This window comes from Halichoerus grypus, chromosome 2 (assembly GCF_964656455.1).
Source record: "Halichoerus grypus chromosome 2, mHalGry1.hap1.1, whole genome shotgun sequence".
Classification (NCBI taxonomy): Eukaryota; Metazoa; Chordata; class Mammalia; order Carnivora; family Phocidae; genus Halichoerus; species Halichoerus grypus.
In genome coordinates this window covers 209119138-209139498 of record NC_135713.1, presented here as the reverse complement: position 1 = coordinate 209139498, position 20361 = coordinate 209119138, and the positions used below count along the sequence as shown (strand labels likewise).

The window sequence follows — 20361 nt, the reverse complement described above, 5'->3', positions numbered from 1 at the left end:
AGTGTGGTTCCCATCATGGTGGAGGTGGAGGGCTAAGAGGCTGCTGCGAGGGTTTTTCTGGCTCCTAACCCCTACACTGGGACCTGTCCCAGGGGTACGTGAGTCTCCTGCGATCGGTGTACCACGTGCTAATTTCACGTTTGGAGCAAAGTGTTACCTGCTGCTCTCTGCAGCAACTTGAGCTTATTTCCAAACTTGCATTTTCCTCCCTTATTTTGGCTATAACTCTGATTCCCTCTGAATCCCAAAGCATGCCGAATACCATCCCATAACAGAGTCCCACCTGCCTCCACAGAGTATAGGCGTCCCACCAGCACTGTCCTGCAGAGTGAGCAGGAGGCCCCCCCAGCCGCCTGGACCCCCTGGCATGGGGGCTCTGCCCAGCGAGACGCAGCCCGCTCAGAACCCGCAAGGAACCCCACTCTCCTGTTCGGGGCAGCCCAGGATCACACCCTCTTCTACAGGAGTTCCCTCCCCAATCTCTGCCCTGCAGTTGGAGCCTAGAATGAGCCTAAAAGAGATCTCAAAACCCAAGTCCTGGACATACACGCTAGACTCCATTGGCTGTAGGATTTCCCAGCGCTTCAGTTAGATTTGGAGGAGGGAAAGTGAGCAGGATGTGGGGACAAAGGGAGATGAAAACCTGAGACACAGGAACTGTGGTAATGATAAACTGAGGGGGATCACGCACCCCTGCACTCAAGATCCCATACAGGGCAAAAACCGGGAGGGCACAGCCGGCTGAGGCCCCTAGACACGGAACACAGGCCTGAAACCACATCAAGCGCTCGGAGGGTGCAGTGAGGTCTCTGACCCCGAGGGCACTGGCGTCCTGTTTCAGGTAGAGACACCAAGGTTTCGGGGCCACTCTCACCAAAAGGATGTGCATAAGCTTTGGGGTGGGAAGGTCAAGTTCGGTTATCTGAGGACTTCCTTCTGTGGAAAGGGTGGTACTCTGGCAGGGGCAGACCATGAGGAGTTGGGATACAATATTCCCATTTCGGTAAGTAGTACGACCGCCCCAGGGATGACCCGCCCCCGGGCCCCTGCCTCTGGCAGCTCTTGGGGTGCTCACGGCTGCCCTGAAGGGCTCCAACGTCTCGCAGCCAAGGGGTCGAGGAGCTGAATCCGGAGCTCAGCCTGTGTGTCCAGCCAAATCTTCCCGCTATTCCAGAGGCCAGCAGGCCGCCCTGCGAGGACAGGAGGCAGGCTGCCGCCAGGACACCGTGCCACAGCTGTCCTTTCGAAGTATGGCTCCAAATCAGAACTCCATCCGCTCTGCTTCCCAGTCAGCCCAGACACCCAGGAAACACTGTGATCTCTGTTCTGGGATGACGTGTGCAGACGGGCTTTCACAGAACAGGGCAACCCCCCACAGCTCTGGGTAGGCTCCCGGGCCTCCGGGTCTGCAGCTTATACAATTTTGACAACTTTTTTTCCTTTTAAAGATTTTATTTATTTGACAGACACAGCGAGAGAGGGAACACAAGCAGAGGGAGCGGCAGAGGGAGAAGCTGGCTTCCCGCCGAGCAGGGAGCCCGATGCGGGGCTCGACCCCAGGACCCTGGGACCATGACCTGAGCCGAAGGCAGACATTCACTGACGGAGCCACCCAGGCGCCCCTTGACAACTCTTTATATAAAAATATATACACGTATAAAAAATTATGGATACAAAATTAGGTACAAAAGTTGGTATTTTAGCATGAGCAATTGTACGAACCGCCAAGTTCAGAAAGCTGGCGAGCCCTGCACCTCCACCAAAGCCGGGAGACACTGATACACCACCTGTCTGCCAAGCACCTGCCACACCGCTGATACTGTGTCCTGCGTGGGGCCCTGGCCACACACTCGCTGATGGCACAGCGCCCAGGAGGAGCCTCCCGGGACCTCTCTCCACTGTCCACTGCCCACCAGGCCTCCCGGAGCGGCCCACAGTAGCAGTCAAGCCTCACCCAGTCAGACAGAAGCAGTCCTCAGGCTACACCTGTCCTTCTTTGGAAACTCTGTGCTATTGTCTTATTGTGCAGTCAAGAAAGAAAACTGCTTTTAAGAAACAACAGCTGTACCTGTTTATTGTCACAATACATTACCAAGGTTTCTTGGCAAATACCTAAGATAAACATTGAATTACGACGCAAATGAAGGAAATATACAGTCTTGTACATCATTGAAATCAATGAAAGTTTATTCAAATGTTTATGCAAAAGACTTTCTCAGCATCAACGCCATTCACTAATATTCCCCATCACTGTTAAGACGAGGAAGGGAAAACCACTGGTTTAGCACTTTTTTATAAAAAGGAATAACTCACAAGCTTGAAAACGGCAAACAAGATGGGGTGCCAAAAGGAGGGATTCAGTGGCTCCTAAATTTACCCAAGACTAGCAGTTTGGTCACTCCCAGAATCAGCTTCCAGACTGGTCGGCCTGGGGCAGGGCGGAGGGGGCACAGAAAGAAAGGGAATGTGCTCAGTTGAAACTGGGCATCAGAAGCTGTCCTCAGTACCGGTTTCATGTCTACGCCCACGTCTAACCCATCGAGAAGCATCTTCCCGAACATCAGAGTCGCTCCTGGAGATGACACGGGAGGAGCCACCAGGGGAATGTGTCCTCGGCAGCGCCTGGCACACCGGCCGCTTCCCTGCTCAGCCTCTGGGCAGCAGTGTTTCGACGGGGCCCACCCACACAGAGCTGGTTTTATCCAGCTATGAAGTCTAAGGAAATGTACAACCTCGGGAGGACAAAGTTAGTGTGACAACTCAGGGAAGAAGCCCTGATGGACAGGACTGTGGGGGACGGGAGGCGCTGGCCACAGGTGTCTGGCTAGGACCTGGTGCACCTGAGCCTGAGGCCCCCTCCGGAGCAGGGAAGCTCATTTGATGAGATTCCTCATGATATTCAGGGAGGACCCTCTATACCCTGATCCAAAATGATTCCAGTGGTTCAAATAGTGGAAGAGCTGATAGAGCTGCAGGCGTGACTCAAACCCCGGGGCCTTGGGGATCGCGCTGTGGTAGGCGGAGTAGAAGGAGCGGCTGAAGCCCCCAAACATGCCGGCTATCGCCAGCTCGTATTCCGAGTGGCCATAGAAAGAAGCCGGATCAAAAATGATGGGCCCAGAGGAGTCCTCTGCTACGTTTCCTCCCCAGAGGTCTCCATGGAGCAGGGCTGGGACGATGTCCAGGTCACGAAACAGGTCAGGGATCTTCAGCTGCAGGGTAGGAAACGATTCTCAGCAAAGTACCCAACACGTGTGGGAGGGATGCAGATGCTTTTCTGAGTGTGGCCCAACCGCCCCAGTGGAGTGTGGCGCTCAGATGCGCACGGACACACACAGCTCAGCCGGGGTGGAGGGACACCGACAGCCACCCCCTGGCTGGCCCAGCCCACCTCCTGTCCAGACCTGGGCCACAGGTGGCCGCACCTGCCTCAGGGCCTCCCCTGTCAGGCTTGCAGGGCCTGGCAAGTTTCCTCTCACCTGCAGAGCAGACCAGAGCTCCCGGGCCTCCCTGTCCCCAGACCCCTTCTCCACCATGTCCATCTGGGGCTGAATGCGCTGCCGGGCATAGAAGGTGACCCAGTCCTCCTGCCAGTCGTTCACCTGCGTGGACAGAGGAAAATGCCAGAGCCGAAGGAAGAAGCCCAAAGCGGAGGGGCACGACCACAAGGGTAGGTTGTGGAAGGCGTGCAGCTGACCAGGCAGACGGTGTCTCATGGACAGGCTGGGACCTCAGACCCTGTCCAAGAAGCAGGGGACCCTCCCAGTGCAGAGCAACAGAGACCACTCTGAAGAGCTCTAGGACAGTCTTTCTACCTGTACTCACCTGGGAGCACAGAGCTCAGAGCTGGCTGGCCTTCCCCAACCCGTGGCTCATTTCTGACCACCCACCTGGCCCCAAGGACCCCACTTCAGCCCCCACCCAAGCAGCCAGCACTGCCCTCCCCAGAGTGAGAACATGAGGAGTCATGTGAAGCCTGCTTCAAGGAGACCGTCGAGACGCTGACCATCAGGAGGGAAGCAACACACACACACCGGAGTACAGGGGCAGCAAATACCGCATGATTACGGAGAAGCCCTCCCACAGGCATGCACGCACACGCGCAGGTGTCTGTACGCACACGGGGCGGGCTACAGGCAGGCGAGGAAGGAGCAGAGCCAGCTGAAACACCCCCAGAGCTGCATGGAGCAGGTGGGACCGGGAACCCCAGCCTTCAGCCACTCGCCACCCCAAGCAGGTTCCTGGACAACCTCTCCCTACAGTCCAAAACCTGCATAGTGCCTACTGTGCCCACTAGGAATCCCTGGAAGTTTCCCAGCTCACTCAGTACGCCTCCTCTGAGAAGCCACCACCCTCCCCACTCAGCATTTGCTGGGCATCAAGTGGAGCCCCGGGGCCCAAATTCCCAGGGAGCTAACCGCAAAATCATAAAACTGAACGGTACAATCCACTTGCATCATGCTATCTTTGAGGATTTAGGAGGAAGTAAATTTTTCTTAACTCTAATTTTTACACACCTTGAAATCCAGTATCCTGACTCGTTGGTCCTGTTTCTCTGAGCTTATCTAGCATGTGGGGTGGGTAAACCTCACGTCAGCCTCTTAAAAATTAGCAAAGAGAAAAAGGGAGCAAAAACTTTTACTAAATTTCGTAAGTAAGGGAGAGGCGGTTCCTTCCCTGAGCAGCCGACCTGACTGGAACGCGGAAGGCAAAGTGCTGGCGTCGCTCACCTGGGGGAGGTATCCACAGCACGTCACCACGTCAAACCCAAACTGGTCCACGAAGGGCCGCTCCACCTGCCCGCCTCCTTTCCCTTGTAGGCAAAAGGAAGACAAGAAAGACAACTAGTCCCACACTCCCTCAGGCTGCTCTTGGAGCTCAGGGCAGCTTCGAGGCCTGTCCTTGGTGTGCCCTTTACCTCATGTCCCCATCCAGAGATCAACAAGGGCCCTGGTCTCCATAGACCCTCAGGACCCAGGACCAGAGCCTGTTCCACTAGACTCAACGATGCAAGACACCCACACTGCCCAGGAGAGGCACCGGAGGATGCTCAGAGGAGCGACAACACTGCATCCAAAAAAGGAGGAAAACAGCTCACCCCGTGACCCATCAGGAAAGGATGGCTCTTGGAGGCCAGCTGAGCCCTGGCCATTTGTGAAGAATAACTGATTTGAAATGGCCTCCTTTGCATTCCCTGCGGCTCCCCCACACTCAGCAAATCCCAGAGGCCTGAACTACGTGGGCTTGGAAGGGGCGGGATGGAGCCTGACAGGATCTGTCTGGCACAGTAGATTCTCGGTTGTCTGCTGCTGGTGCGTCAGCTATCCCGCTCACAGTGACCCCAGGGCTGCACGCGGATTATCACATGTGAAAGGACGAAAATACCAGAAGGCACTCTCAATGCCAACACCACACTAAGCTCTACGAAGGCTGGACGTGAGGGCCACCATGCTGTGCCTCCCGTGTGGCTGTCTCGAGAGAAAAGGCACCATACAGAAAGCCAGAGTAACTCTGCTCGGCTTTCTTCTGGGGAAGGAGGGGTTAAAGGAACCATAACAGGACGGGGTTTCCAGTCCAGAAATACTACTACTTCCCAACGCACTGTGTTACGGTACAGAACCTCATTCACTGTGTCCGCCGTGCCCCTAGCCGTGGGGTTGACACTGCTCTCCTTGGGAATCGACAACACAGACCCCACCCACGTGCCCACGCCAGCCAAATGTCTTCGAGGGGCCCTCGCACCCACACAGCCACATACCCACGGTGCCGGCCTCCTTCTGGAGTGTCTCCCCAAGCCTCTTGTTGTCTAGGTGTAGGTCTGCAAGCTGGGTTCCAAGCTTGGCAGCATGGCTGTGAAATAAAGAGCGTCAGCCCAGTGCGTGGCACACAGTCGCGGGGTCACAGCCTCCTGCTCAGTCTCAGGCCACGGAAAGCAGGTCAAGGGGTTACACAGTCGGCTTCGGTGAAGCAAAGGGGCGATGAAGGGCCCTGGTTGTCTGATGCTCTTTCCCAGCCTTTCCCTGGCAGCATCTCCCCTTGGGAGATTCCTTTCCCGTTTGCCCTCGGCGCGTGGAGTATATCACTCGTTCTGCAGCACCCGTGATGTGTGGGGTCACGGGTTCCTCAAAATTACACCCTAGATGCAAGCTTTCAGGTATGAAGAAACCACTCAGAAGAAAAATAAAGCCGTGGGGTGCCTAGGGGCTCAGCTGGTGAAGCGACTGCCTTCAGCTCAGGTCATGATCTCAGGGTCCCACGCCAGGCTCCCTGCTCAGCGGGGACTCTGCTTCTCCCTCTGCCTCTGCCCTCCCCCCTGTGCTGTCTCTTTCTCTCTCGCTCAAATAAATAAATAAAATCTTAAAAAAAAAAAAGTCCAAAGACTCAAAAAATGCTTTAAAAAAAAGAGAAACAAAGCCAAGCAAAGAAGGCGGAGAAGGTGCCCAGACAGACCTGCTCAGATACCGCATGTCCAAGTGCTGCATCACGAGCATGCTGCCACCTCCCGGGGCATCAAGGACCTTGATGGGCTTGGGCACTTTCACGGTGTCTGTTCTCAGGATTGCAGTTAAACTTGCCATCTCACCTTCAAACATTCTTTTGGCCTTTCCGAAAAATAACAAAGGAGTGGGGAGAGCAGGGAGAGCAAGGTTACTTCTGGAAAGAGTCTACGTAGACATGTTTTCTCAAGCATCACAATTTTAAGCCAAGGCTATCCTGACTGCAGACTCCACAGACGCAGGCCCCTTCTCTTGCTTTCGGGCAGAGTGGATTATGCACTGAAGCTGCCCAGGAGTAAGAGGGATAGCACTTTCTTGTTCTGGACCCCCTTCTACACTCTTGTTGAGTCTCTCCAGAGAGGGAACTGGAAGGCCTCCATTATTCCACCAAACGTCTGGTGCAGAGCTGGACTGCGTCTGTGGGCCCTCCCCAGATGGCACCTCAGCCACAGTCCTGTCTCACCTGGCCCTCCACCTCCACATGCCAGGCACCTGGGGTCACCTCTCACCAGGTTCGAGGGCACCTCCGACCTTGTACGGGAAACCATCCCATCTTAACCACCACTTCCAACCTCCCCCCAAAGTCCTTGCTCCCCCAGACTGCAGCGACTGTCCTTCACCTCATCTCCTTGCTCACCACGGCAGGGACCCTTACCAAGGGCAAATCCCAGCCTGGAACACGCCCCAAGCTAGCAACCTGTGTGACAGCCCCACAGGGTCTGGCCCTGCCCACTTTCCACGCTCACCTGGGGTCCCTGCCCTGGGCTCCAGTCCTACACCACCATGCACACGTGTGCACACACCAGCACGCGCGTACACATCCCTGAGCTCCTTCTTCTAGCTCCTCACACATTGAAGCCCCCACGTGTAGGGGTGCTTCTGCTTGGAACACCACCCCCACCTTTTGCCAAGTCAGACCGTTCCTCATCATGCTTCAGATTTCAACTTATTATGTTCTGACTTCTCAGAAAAATCTTCCCTAACTTCCCAGACTCAGTAGCTACTCCCTTTAAAGTAGCACCTTTTTTTTTTTTTTTAGTCAAAATGCTACAGAAATATGAGCAGAAAAAGGCACAAGTGGGAGCATCTGACTCCAATTTTCACAAAGTCTGCACATTGCATGACTGCCCCCGGGACACAGACAGGACACTGTTGCCCGGAGGCTCCTCTGCTCCCAGCCATTCACATCCCCCTCCCCACAGATGTGTCACGTCTGCTTTGTCCTTGTACATGCAGAGGCTTCTGGCTTCTTTGTCCCACTGCCTTTGTTATGCCGGTGCATCAACAGTCAGAGTTTATTCTCACTGCTGCACAGAGCTCCCCTGTGTGAGTATTCCAGAATGGGCTCGCCCAGTGTACTGACAGACAGCTGGGCTTCCAGTGTGGGTCTACTATGAAGTGCTGCCAGGGACCTTCCTCTACTTACTCTCAGGACTGACTCTTTGACCTAGGGCAAGGTGCTTAAGTTCTCTGGCCTGCTCCCTCACCTGTAAAAATGGGGTTAATAACAGTACCAAGCTCCCAGGCTCGCTGCCGTGAGCAACCGAGCTAGCAGCTAACACTTACGTAGCCCATTCTGAACACTTTATAAACATCATCATTATTCTACTACCTTGGAGAGCTGACGTCACTGAGGAGGAAGATAAGAACTGCGCCTTGAGCATTTTCTGAACATTCTCTTTAGGAGATGAAGGAAAACAACTGCCTTCCAGCTACTTTGTACTAGAGCACTGGTCGTGAAAAGGAAAGTGAGGAGTAGAATAAGATCATCATAAGTAATCATGGGGGGAGAGGTGGCGAGGAACTTCACAGAAATGTCTGCTGCTCTGTGCGAGGAGAGCGAGGGAGAGGTGGGCAGCAGGTGCAGCACAGTGCTACAAAAAAGATCTGGAGCTTAAGGGAGGAGGAGGAGAGGAACCAACCGCAAGTATGCAAGACAGATAAGAATAATCTTCTGTAGAGCAGGTCAATTCAAGTGGGGTGAGAAGGAAAAGGAAAAGCAATCAGGTAGTCTTCTCCTAGAAGTGCAGAAGATATTTTCACTTCCTACAAGGCAAAGCATAAAAGAAAGTCCTGTTTTCATACAACCAGCCAATGTTTACGCTACAGCCAATACGTCTGCATGACTCACACAGTATTTTCCACAGAAAGCTAGAAAATTACATGTTCAGAACTATCTGCCAAAGGACCAGAAGGAACTTAGGGGAGAAAGATTAGCAAAAAGAAAATGGACTTTGGGGCACCTGGCCAGCTCAGTCGGTAGAACAGGCAGCTCTTGATCTTGAGGTTGTGAGTTCCAGCCCCATGTTGGGTGTAGAGATGACTTAAAAATTAAATCTTAATTAAAAAAAAAAAGAAAATTGACTTTGATGACAAAAGAAAAAGTAAGAACCTGAACACATAGCAGCTCAAGAACAATGCTCAGAAAAGTGTCACTAAGTGGTCCCATTTTAATCACTGGAAAGTATTTGCTTTCCCCTGTAATTAACACCCATTCTGAATTATAACAAATGCCAGTGAAGGTGGAAATACAAACAGGAAAAGGGCAAATGCCACATAAATGGGAAAACAAAACCAGAAAACAGAGAAGCCCTGCAGGAGAACGTAAGGAGGGACAGCACGACCGCATAAGGGCTGCCCGAGCTAAGCCCAAGCACAAATGCGGACAGATTCCTATAAGAGGGCTGTGAGGCAGGACCTGCAGCTGATCTCTGCAGAACAGAGCACGAAGGTGGGTCTTGAGAGGACAGCAGTGATTCAGAAAGAGATCATCCCCTATCACGGAAGGTGGGATTCACATCTGGGAAGAAAATGAAAACCACTCAAGAATGCTTCCTAGAGAAAGAATAAAAGCACACCAGGTGTGTGACGTGAGGACTTGGGACTGGGGTCAGTCTTTCAGCCGTATCTGAAACAACACACCGCCAACTGCTCACTGTCTCCTGGAGCCAGCCGCGGCCTTCCGGCTAACACCGGGGTGACCCACCCCAACTGGGCACAGAAGTGACACCAGCAACCAGGAGGAAGTGCGGCTTCCGCAGTGAGGTTCACCTGCTTTCTACAGGGACCCTGGGAAAAGGTTCATGTACAAACAGAATTTTCTGGAGTGGGTGGCTACAGTGGGCTGAAGCTGGTGCCCCCTCCCCAGTTCCTCTGTCAAAACCTATCCCCCAGTGTGACCCTGTTCAGAGGTGATCAGGCTCCAAGGGCTAGAGCCCTCTTAATGGGAGTGGTGCTCTGACAGAAGAGACCCCAGGGAGCGCCCTTGCCAGAGCTCCCTCTGACACTGAAAACACAGGGAGAAGTGGCCTTCCCATCATAGAAGTGGGCTCTCAGCTCCCAGAACTGAGAAATAGAGGTCGGCTGCCTACACTGCCCGGTCTGTGCTCCAGTGGCCCAAACTCACAAAGGCAGTGGCTAAATTATTTTCAATAACCCAGAAAGGATTTTGATCTCTGCAAGTTCAAATAAACCCCAGAACAAGAGGCCGCTACTACCAGACCCTGTTCAAAACTCCCCAAGCAAGGGATTTCTCAAAGTAGCGGCCACATCCATCACTGGAAAGCCATCCCCGGAACCACCGTCCACACTGCAGCCGGGCGCATACTTGGGCGCAGGGGTCCCGAGAGGGCCGCCCAGAGGGTCCGCAACCCTCCCTGGGGTTCACACGGCTCACCCTGGGTACGCGACCCCAGGAACGCCCAGACACAGCCTGAAGGGCAAGGTGGTCAGCAAGTGCCACTGCCCTCTGGCCCTGCTGTGCGGACCCCAACCCGGGCCTTGAGCACTTCCACCCCAGACCCGGAATCCCGGACTTCGGACCCCCCACTCCACACCAGGACCCCAGACCCCGTCCTGAATCTCGACCCTCACGCCGATCCCGGACCCCGAATCCCGGACCTCGGACCCCGCAGACTCCACACCAGGACCCCGGACCCCGTCCTGAATCTCGACCCTCACGCCGATTCCGGACCCCGAATCCCGGACCTCGGACCCCGCAGACTCCACACCAGGACCCCGGACCCCGTCCTGAATCTCGACCCTCACGCCGATTCCGGACCCCGAATCCCGGACCTCGGACCCCGCAGACTCCACACCAGGACTCCAGACCCGGACTTGAAGCCCCACCCAGACCCCAATCGCCGACCACCACCCACCCACCCCGGCCCGGCCTACGGCGGCCCTGACCTCCGCCTTGGAGTTCACTTTCACAAACACGCGTCCTCTGTCCGTGTCGTAACTCTGGCCCTGGCTAATGCACCCGCCCCCCGAGTGACCCGTAGCCTTGACGAAGTCGCAGCCCAGCTCCCGCTTCAGCAGAGCCTCCATGTTCAACGAGGCACGTCCGCGGACTGCCTCAGGCCAGGGAAAAGCCAGCAGCGGCGACGCACAGTGATTAAGTGAGGCGTGAAAGGGGCGGGACCGGGCCGCCAGGACACCCTGGGATTGGGTGAGGCGCTGAGGGGCGGGACCGGGCCGCCAGAACACCCTGGGATTGGGTGAGGCGCTGAGGGGCGGGATCAGGCAGCCATCACATCCTGGGATTGGGTGAGGGGAAATAGGTCCCTTGGGCGGTAGGGCGAGAGAGCTGCCCCTTCTGGCCTCCGTCTCCATCAAGTGAGGTTTTCTTTTATTAATTTTCATACACGTGATTGTCAATTAGCATCCGTCTCCCTAGTGATTTGAGTCTGCTTTGCTCCCTGTATTTTGGAGTTCTCCCAGGAAGGAGATGACAGAATACATACCTGGAGAGAGAGATTTATTTTAAAGATGGGCTCTTTTAACCTTAAAAATAAAACTGTCAGTTATTTTACTATCAAAGATGGGGTTATTTAGGAACAGCAGAGAATTGCAACCCAGGATAAGCAGGCTTAGCAGAACCAGGGGCAAGTCTGGAGAACAGGGAGAGGAGGCTCTTTTTTAGAGGAAAGGGGTTATAAGCATGACACCTGGATAACCTGTTATTGAAAACAGGTCAGATAATAGATTATTCACATCAACAGTGAGCTAAATAAAAACTAAACAACAGAAGATTCAACGTATTTGCAGAAGTGGCACCAAAATCTACAATGTTTGTCAACAGTAATGGCTCTGAATGAACAAGAATGGTTATATTACTGTGTGTATTCCCTTGTAGCTTAAATACTGTTTTCTACTTGAGACTATCAAACTAAGAACTATTTCAGGTTTAGTCTGTTATATGTTGATCAACTAAATGCGAGTCAATTCAACTGATGTACATAAACAATAACCTATTTAATTTGTATGCATTTCTATTTTATGCCCATGTTATAAAATATAAATAAATAGCGGAAGGAGGGGACTGTGTTGGTCTCTCATTGGCTGGGCTGTGGCTGTCTCCATTGGCTGGGCTGTGACCCTCTCTCATTGGCTGGGCTGTGACCATCTCTCATTGGCTAAGCTGTGGCTGTCTCTCATTGGCTGGGCTGTGACCGTCTCTCATTGGTTGAGCTATAGCTATCTCTCATTGGCTGGGCTGTTGCCGGGGCAGCAGGAAAACTTCCGTCCCGGAGCCGGGTTAGTAAAGCTGTACCCACCTGCAAGGTGCCTCTCTTCCTGGTGGGTCTGTAATTGATAACCAGTGCTGGGCACAGAGCTCCCCCTGCCGGCCTCCTGACTCCATTTTGGTGAGACTTTCCTTGATTAATTTTCACAGCTGACTATAAAAGGTAACTAAGCAGATTTTGTAAAGAACCAAAGGAGATTTTATAAATTAAAAACATTAATAAAATTAATCAATTACAGGGGCGCCTGGGTGGCTCAGTCGTTAAGCGTCTGCCTTCGGCTCAGGTCATGATCCCGGGGTCCTGGGATCAAGCCCCGCATCGGGCTCCCTGCTCGGTGGAAAGCCTGCTTCTCCCTCTCCCACCCCCACTGCTTGTGTTCCCTCTCTTGCTGTGTCTCTCTCTATCAAATAAATAAATATTTTTAAAAAAATTAGTCAATTACATCAACTACATTAAAAATTAAAATGTAGTCTACTGGGCCGATTTAACAGCTTAGATGAGAGAATTAGCAAACTGGAAGATGTCAGAGAAATCATGAAGAGGGGTACTTGGGTGGCTCAGTCGGTTAAACGCCTGCTTTTGGCTCAGGTCACGATCCTGGTGTCCTGGGTTCGAGCCCTACGCCTGGCTGCCCATATTTCCCTTTGTGCTTTGCTCTATCTCAAATAAATAAAATATTTTAAAAATTAAAAAAAAAAGAAGTCATGAAGAATGTGGCACAAGGAGACAAACAGGGAAATTACAGGCAAGGTAAGACACATGGAAAATAGTAGACATTTAGCTGGAGTTCCAGAAAAGGGGAAAGGAAGAGGCTATAATTGAACAGAAAATGTCTAAGAATTTTCTAGAACTGATGAAATACACCAGCCCTCAGATCCAAGTTCCCCCCAGATCTTAAGCTAGATAAACTAAAGTTTCACACATAGGCAAGTAACAGCGAAATTGCCGATCACCAAAGGCACAGGAAATCTCTAATGTAGCCAGCAAGGAAAGTCAGATTGCTTTGAAAAGATTAACGTCTGGTTTCCAACACTAATACCGGAAGCCAAAAAATGGTGGAATGATTGTCACCAAAAGAATATGACTGCCCAGGGAAAATAAGTTTTTAAGAATGAAAATGAGGGGCGCCTGGGTGGCTCAGTCAGTTAAGCCTCTGCCTTCAGCTCGGATCATGGTCCCAGGGGCCTGGGATGGAGCCCCATGTCAGGCTCCTTGCTTAGCAGAGTCGGCCTCTCCCTCTGCCATTCTGGCTCCCTCTATCGCTCTGTCAAATAAATAAATTAAATTAAATTAAATATTTTTTAAAAATAAATAAAATAAAGAGCCAGGGGGCCCAGGCCGACAGCCAGAAGGGAATGAATTCTGCCAACAATCTTCACAGCCTTGGAAGCAGATTCTTCCCATCGAGCCTCCAGATGAGAATGCAGCTCGACCAACACTTTGCAGGTGTGTGAAACCTGGAGCAGGAGACCCAGTCACGCCGTGACCCATGGAAATTGTGACATAATAAGTGTGCATTGTTTACTGTGCTAGATTTCTAGTAATTTGCTCTGTAGCAATAGAAAACTAACACATAAGTACTCATTAACTGTAGAATGGATGAATAAAATTCGGTTTATTCATAAACAGAATACAACCCAGCAATAACATAAAAACCTGCAGTTGTATTCGTTACCTATGCCCTTTACCAAAAAAAGAAAACATGAAATAATATATACATTCCATTTTTACAAAGTTAAAGCTCTATATTTTAGAAATTCACACCTGGATAGTAAAATAATAGAGCGAAGCAAGCCTGTGGTTATATTAGTTTTCTAGGGCTCCCATTAAAAAATGCCATAGACTGGGGGATGCAAACAGCAGAAACGTATTTTCTTACAGTTCTGGGGGCCAGAAGTCCAAGATCAAGTTGTTGTCAGCATTGGTTTCTGGTGAGACTAGTCTCCTCAGCCTGCAGACCTTCTCACTTTGTCGCCACGTGGCCTCCCTTCTGTGTACATGCAGAGAGCATGCTCTGGTGGCTATGGGATTAGGACCTGGCCCTATGACTTTATTTAACCTTTACTGCCTACCTAAAGGCCCTGTCTCCAAATACGGTCACACGGCCGATTGGGGCTTCCACATATGGATGGGGCGAGGGGTGGACACAGGTCAGTCCCACCACGTGGTCTTTCACAGAAGTCGGTGTGGTGGCGGAAGCAGATGCTGTTGGTGCCCTGACGGTGTGATTTCAGCGGTCACTGACTCCCAGCAGGCCAGCCTGAGATTCCCAGGCTCCAGCTCCTGGGGCTCTGGGAGCTTTCTGGTCCAGTGCAGCGCCAAGAGTCCCCCAGGGGGGTGCACTTCAGTCACTCCCCACCCCGTGGGGCTTCCCGGGGTCACACCCATATAAGCTACTTGCACCTTGTCTGCTTCTGGGGGAGCCCACCCCCAAGGCAGTGGTTGTGGGCACATAGTAGGGAGGGTGTTGCATTGGGGAGGCACGTGGGAGGTTTCTGGCACACTGGACATGTTGTATTTCTTGACCTAAGGGGTGATTTATAATCTGAGTGTTCACTTTAGGGTTATTGATTAAATGGTACGTGTGTGTGTGTTTTCATGCACTTTTGCTTGTTTATGTTGCATTTCCCAATTGTAAAAAGCAAAAATAAGCACATGAAAACCTACAAATGGTAGTAAGTGAATTAATTAATACTTCAGGGGACAGTGAAGCAAATTTAAAATATTCTGAAGGCCAGTGGGCATGTGAATCACGACATCTGTCATTGTCCTGGACAAGCTGGTGACACCCTGTCTCTGAGATCCCTGCACTTTCTCCCTGTGCTAGGAGCACGCCTTTCCATCAGAACTATATCACCACTAACTAAGGTGTGCTGGAGTGGATTTTACCACGTCAATTTAATTCCTGACCTCATTGAGACGGTTTGTAGATTGCTTTCCAGTTTTCATTTGAATGAAATTCTTTCTGTCATACCAGTGTCACTATTCCGCCCATGTTTCGTCCACACAAGATTTTTATAGACTCTGCACCTGCCGTTACAAATGCTCTCTTGAGATCAGGATTTCTGTCAAGTCTAATTTTCCTGGGGGCGCCTGGGTGGCTCAGTCGTTAAGCGTCTGCCTTCGGCTCAGGTCTAATTTTCCTGAACCAAATATAAAGATCTAAATTTCTTTTTTTTTTTAAAGATTTTATTTATTTGACAGAGAGAGACACAGCGAGAGAGGGAACACAAGCAGGGGGAGTGGGAGAGGGAGAAGCAGGCTTCCTGCTGAGCAGGGAGCCCGATGCGGGGCTCGATCCCAGGACCCTGGGACCATGACCTGAGCCAAAGGCAGACGCTTAACGACTGAGCCACCCAGGTGCCCCTAAAGATCTAAATTTCATCATGTGTGGTTTTAGCTAATCTTTAAAAATCTGTGTTATTTGAAACAAGAATATTAATTATGTATTAGATAAAAGCCCAATCATTTGTGTTTATTCATCCATGAGAAAATGCTCCATGTTGGTTCTGTATTGGAAGATGGGCTTTGCGAACCCGACACTTCCCTTATCTTTCTAGATGCTCTGTGGTCTTTGGGTTGAACTCCTGCTTTTCAGCAGTCTCTGCCTTCTGTCCGGCCTCTTCCTCCTCTGGGGGGCTCCTTCCCCTGTGTCCTGAGGCCATCCTCCTGAGGACAGCACCCACCTCCTTGTCTGGGACCCTGTCTGATCCTCTGCCCACGGTCTGCCTTGTGTTTGCATACGTGTGCGCACGCAGCAGCGCCTCAACCCAGTGGTCCCCACCTCGGGGGCAAGCCCCAGGCCCACTCCGATCGCGTTTGTGCCTCCCCTCCCCCTGTGGCAGCCCGTGATGCACTGATGACGCTGAACGAGGGGACAAGCCCCTATTGGACCACAGTGTGTGTGGAAGGGTGAAGGGTGCCCAGTAGAGGCTCCCTAGGTGCTCCACAGGGACATCAGCACATGGCGTAACTGAGCACTGCCCCAAACCCTAGTGATGTGTGCTACTCCTGCACTTCTCACAAGGAACCCTTCTCGCTTAAGAAACGGGAACACTGAGGCCCAGGGACGGTGGTTGCTTGCCCAAGGCCATCCAGGCGGGAAACAGTGGCGTCAGGATCCCATCTCCGGCAAACCTCTGACTCCCTCTGACCCCAAAGTGCAAACCAAGCTCACAACACTCCCCAGGTGGGTCTACGGATGCGCGCGCCACTCTGACGGAGACACAAAGGAGCATTCCCAAGAGCGGGGTCGGTTCTCAGGGGCACCTCGCGGGTCCTCAAGGTCGCGCCTGTCCTGTGGGGTCCCGCCGCCCACCTCCGGCTTCCCCGCCGTCCTGACGGAGCGTTCGCTGGGTCCCAAAGAGCAGGGGCGGGGGCGGCCCCCATTCCCGGGGACCCCACCACGCAGGCCCTGCACCCTCCCGCCCGGTCGGGCCGGGGTCGGGCCCGGCCGGGGGCAGCGCGTGGCGGGACTCGCGCCGCCTGTCGGTGCGGCCCGGAATGGCGGCTCACGGGGCTCCTGCCTTCGGTCCCTAGCGCTTCCGCCTGGCCCCCTAGCTTCCCACCCCAATCCCTCCCCGACAGCAAGGGGCGGCGGAGCGGGCCTGGAGAGGAGGGCGGAGGGGACGCGGAAGATCCCCTCCCATCTGCTCCCCGGTGGGCTGCTGTGAACCGTCCCGAGCAGGATCACCACTGGCCAGCGTCGGGAAACGGAGGCGCAGAAGCGCGAGCCTGGCCCAGGGGTGGAAGGGGGCGTGCGAAGGACCCGGCCCTCTGGGCGGGACAGGGGCGAGGGGCGAGGGGTGAGGGGCGGGGCAGCGGGCGGGGTCCGGGCGGAGCTGTGGGTGGGCGGGCTGGATAGAGCGGGCGGGGCAATGGGCGGGGCAGCGGGCGGGGCAGCGGGCGGGGCGGGGCAGTGGCTGGGGCGGATCTGGGCGGAGCCGTGGATGGGCGGGGGTCCGGACAGAGCAGTGGATGGGCGGGGTCTGAGGGGGCTGCTGGTGGGCGGGGCATGGGCGGGGCAGCGGGTGGTTGGAGCGGGGGGGTGGGCGGGGGAGTGGGCGGGGTCTGGGCGGGGCAAACCTCTGATAGGAAACCTACATTAAATTGATTCTGTCTAGAGACTCTACTTTCTGGATCATCCATGAGGTTACAGTTTTGCCTAAAATAGGTTTTCTTTCTATGGCGGAAGAACAACTGGCACCTTGGCTGTGAATTCTTGGTGAGTCATCAGCAACCACGCACTCAGTGTGAAACTGTGCTCAGCTGTTAGTTGCTATTTACTTGTCAGCAGGGGAGAGAAATAAGATGAGTTAATTGGTGTGTGCAAGTGCCTGGCTTTGGAGAAAATATGGTCAGTCCCTTTTTAGTTCCTCGGTCTATTTTTTTTTAAGCATCAGAGAAAGAAACTTAAGAAATGCTTTTCCATAGTCAAATGGGATAAAAATTTCACATTATGTAAAGAGACTCTTTGCGTATCATCCACAGATGGCAGATATTCCTTCTTTCCTCCACCTTTCATAGTAAAGGACCCCTGGATGGTGCTCTAGACCAGAGTCCACTGTACAGTGTCACACAGAAACCAACTGTGTGGAATGAGCTCTGTGTTTCAGAAACAAGACAGGTGACGGGCAGTTCCATGATTAAACATAGTTACTACAGGACCCAGACATTCCACGCCGACATAAGGGACATAAAAGCATACGTCCACACAGAAACTTGTACACAAATGTTCAAAGCAACTCTATTCTCAGAGCCAAAGGGTGGAAACAACCCAAATGTCCACCCACAGATTAATAGATAAGCAAAATGTGGTCCATCCACACTAGGGAGTATTATTCAGCTTTAAAAAAGGAAGAAAATTGTGATGTTGTGTGCCACAACATCATGAACAGTGAAGACACGCTAAGTGAAACAACCCAGTCACAAAAGGATGAATATTGTATGATTCTATTTATACAAGGTTCCTAGAGCCGTCAAATTCATAGACAGAAGGTAGAATGGTGGTTTCCAGGGGCTGGAGAAATAGATGGGAAGTTAGTGTTTAATGGGGACAGAGTTTCAGCTTGAGAAAGATGAAAACACTCTGCAGATGGTTGGTGGTGATGGTTGCACAGTGTGAATGTGCTTCATGCCACTGAGCTGTACACCTAAATTGTATGCTATATATATTTTACCACAATTTAAAAATAAAAACAAAACAAAACTGGAGCTGTGTTGCTGTACCGACCAGCTCCGACATTGGAAGCTATGGTCAGGGCCTCTGGTCCTCCCAGTTGCTCTGAGCCCTCCTTTCCTCACTATGGTAATAATGACAAGCTCCACCTCTCAGGATTGCCATGAGGTTAAAGTGGGCAACCACAGATGTCCCGGGGCTCTCACCATAGGCCTGGACCACTCTATACCCTTGCCCCTGGCCCCAGGGACAGTGTGGGAAGATTCTCCTCCCCTTTTCCCTGGAGTCACACATGACCTGCACTTACCACTTAATGTCACAGTCGGAGGAAACTGAGATGAGTCACAATCCGCCAAGAGGTGTTCATGGGAGCTGCCAGGGGTGGGGGGCGGGACCTACCTGTTTTCATTTCAAGGTGAGGGTTGCCATGTGCACTTCTGGAGACATTTTTAGTGGTTACGACTGGGAGAGGAGTGCACTGGCTTCTAACGGATAGGGGTCAGGGACACTGCTCAGCATCCAGTAATGCACAGGACAATCCACCACAAAGAATAATCCTGGAGCTGGTTCAGACACCTTGCTTTAGACCCCGAAACCATCCAAGGGCACCAGGAAAAGCTAGCTGAGGAATTGGTGGGCACAAACATCCCAGCCCCGGCTCTCAGTGGGCAGAACTCCACACTCCAGAACTCATTCTTGCTCTGGGTAGGCCCAGGGGCCCTCCCCACCATGGGCCCTGTTGTGGACTGAATATGCCCCCTGAATCCATATATTGAAGCCCTAAATCCCAGTATGGTAATACCTGGAGATGCAGCCTTTGGAAGGTAATTAGAGCCAGATAATATCATCAGAGTGGGGCCCTTCTGATGGGATTAGTGTCCTTAGAACTCCCTGCCATGTGAGGACATAGGAAGAAGGCAGCCATCTGCAAGCCAGGAAGAGAGTCTCACCAGGAACCAATATAGCCAGCACCTTGGTCATGGACTTCTAATCTACAGAACAATGAGAAGTAAATATCTGCGGTTTAAGCCCCCAGCCTGGGGTATCTTGTCATAGCAGCCCAAGCTGATGAAGATAGGCCCCTTCTGTTTGTGAAATCTGCACCTGCTGCTTGTGACAGGGGAGTACATTTTCCAATCGCTGTGCCTTTCCCAGAGCTGCAGATAGCCCAGAATGTGGAGATGGTAGGTGTGCAAGTGGGTCACTTGAATTAGATGGGATGCACAAGAGTGCACCCAGACCCCATTCTGCCCAGCATTGAGTGCACCGCCAGGCTCACCCACATCTCAAGGATGGAGCCCCGGGGGTCGTCCGGTGGGGACCTTGATTACGCATACTCAGAGGATATTCTAAGACGAACGATACAAGGTTGCCAAGCATGAAGAGATCTTCCCTGTGGGTTGCTGCCAGAGCTTCCTACTACAGTTGATTGGTCCAGAGGTGGGCATGGATTCCCATCAGGGCCGATACCTACATGGGAATTTTGGTATTGGATCTGAGAGCCAATCAGGCCAATCTCCCTCCACCGCCCATTACCCCCTAGATGGGGAGAGAAGTCTGGGGACTGGAGGGTCCCCACTTTGTCCTCTCCCCCAGCTCCCGCACACACACACATTCACACAAGCGGAGGCCCATAGATGCACACGAACAAGCACGTAGGTACACACACGAACACGTGCACACGTACACAGGCGCACGCGCACACACAGGCACGCGCACCACGCGCTCTGGGACAAAGACGAGGTTCTGGAGGAACCGTGGGGGACACCGCGAGCCCAGGCTCACCGGTACAGGGACCCTTGACGCCAGGCGACCTGGCCCTGGCCTCCCGGCTGCTTGTCCGCGAACGGAACCCGCCCTAGCGGCTCCCCCACCCGGCCCAGCGACGTCTCCAGGTGGCAGGACGTGGAGGACGCGGCATCCGGGTAGCCATCCCTGCAGCCCGGCCCACGCCCCGGCCCGGCATCGCCCTCGCCGCTCCACAGCAGCGCGAGACCCAGCCCAGCCCCTCACTCCCCGCCCCCTGGCTCCGCCCCACCCCGCCTCCGGACCTCATTGGCTGTGGCTGTAATAACGTCGCCTTTGGTCCCCGCCCTCCGCTCCGCCCCTGCCCCGCCCCCAGCCCAGCAACAGCGGCGACTAACAGAGCCTCCTGGGA

General features: G+C 53.1%; 1 protein-coding gene across 1 annotated transcript; it reads right to left on the bottom strand.

Moving 5' to 3' along the window:
• Positions 1-2159: 2159 nt before the first annotated feature.
• Positions 2160-10899, bottom strand: FN3KRP (fructosamine 3 kinase related protein). The gene is made up of 6 exons (XM_036092978.2): positions 10686-10899; positions 6451-6602; positions 5759-5850; positions 4731-4813; positions 3480-3602; positions 2160-3212 (listed from the first exon to the last, which is right to left on the bottom strand). The coding sequence occupies exons 1-6, from the start codon at positions 10824-10826 to the stop codon at positions 2874-2876; spliced, it is 930 nt and encodes a 309-aa protein (XP_035948871.1). The 5' UTR covers positions 10827-10899; the 3' UTR covers positions 2160-2873.
• Positions 10900-20361: the final 9462 nt, after the last annotated feature.

What these genes read in the sequence shown, in the direction of transcription:
- FN3KRP (XM_036092978.2), bottom strand. Translation starts at nt 10,826, where the DNA reads ATGGAGGCTCTGCTGAAGCGGGAGCTGGGCTGCGACTTCGTCAAGGCT. An exon ending in GACATGCGGTATCTGAGCAG is followed by an intron (nt 5,851 to 6,450) that starts GTCTGTCTGGGC and finishes TTTATTTCACAG; the next exon opens with CCATGCTGCCAAGCTTGGAA. An exon ending in GCTGTGGATACCTCCCCCAG is followed by an intron (nt 3,603 to 4,730) that starts GTGAGCGACGCC and finishes CTGTCCACGCAG; the next exon opens with GTGAACGACTGGCAGGAGGA.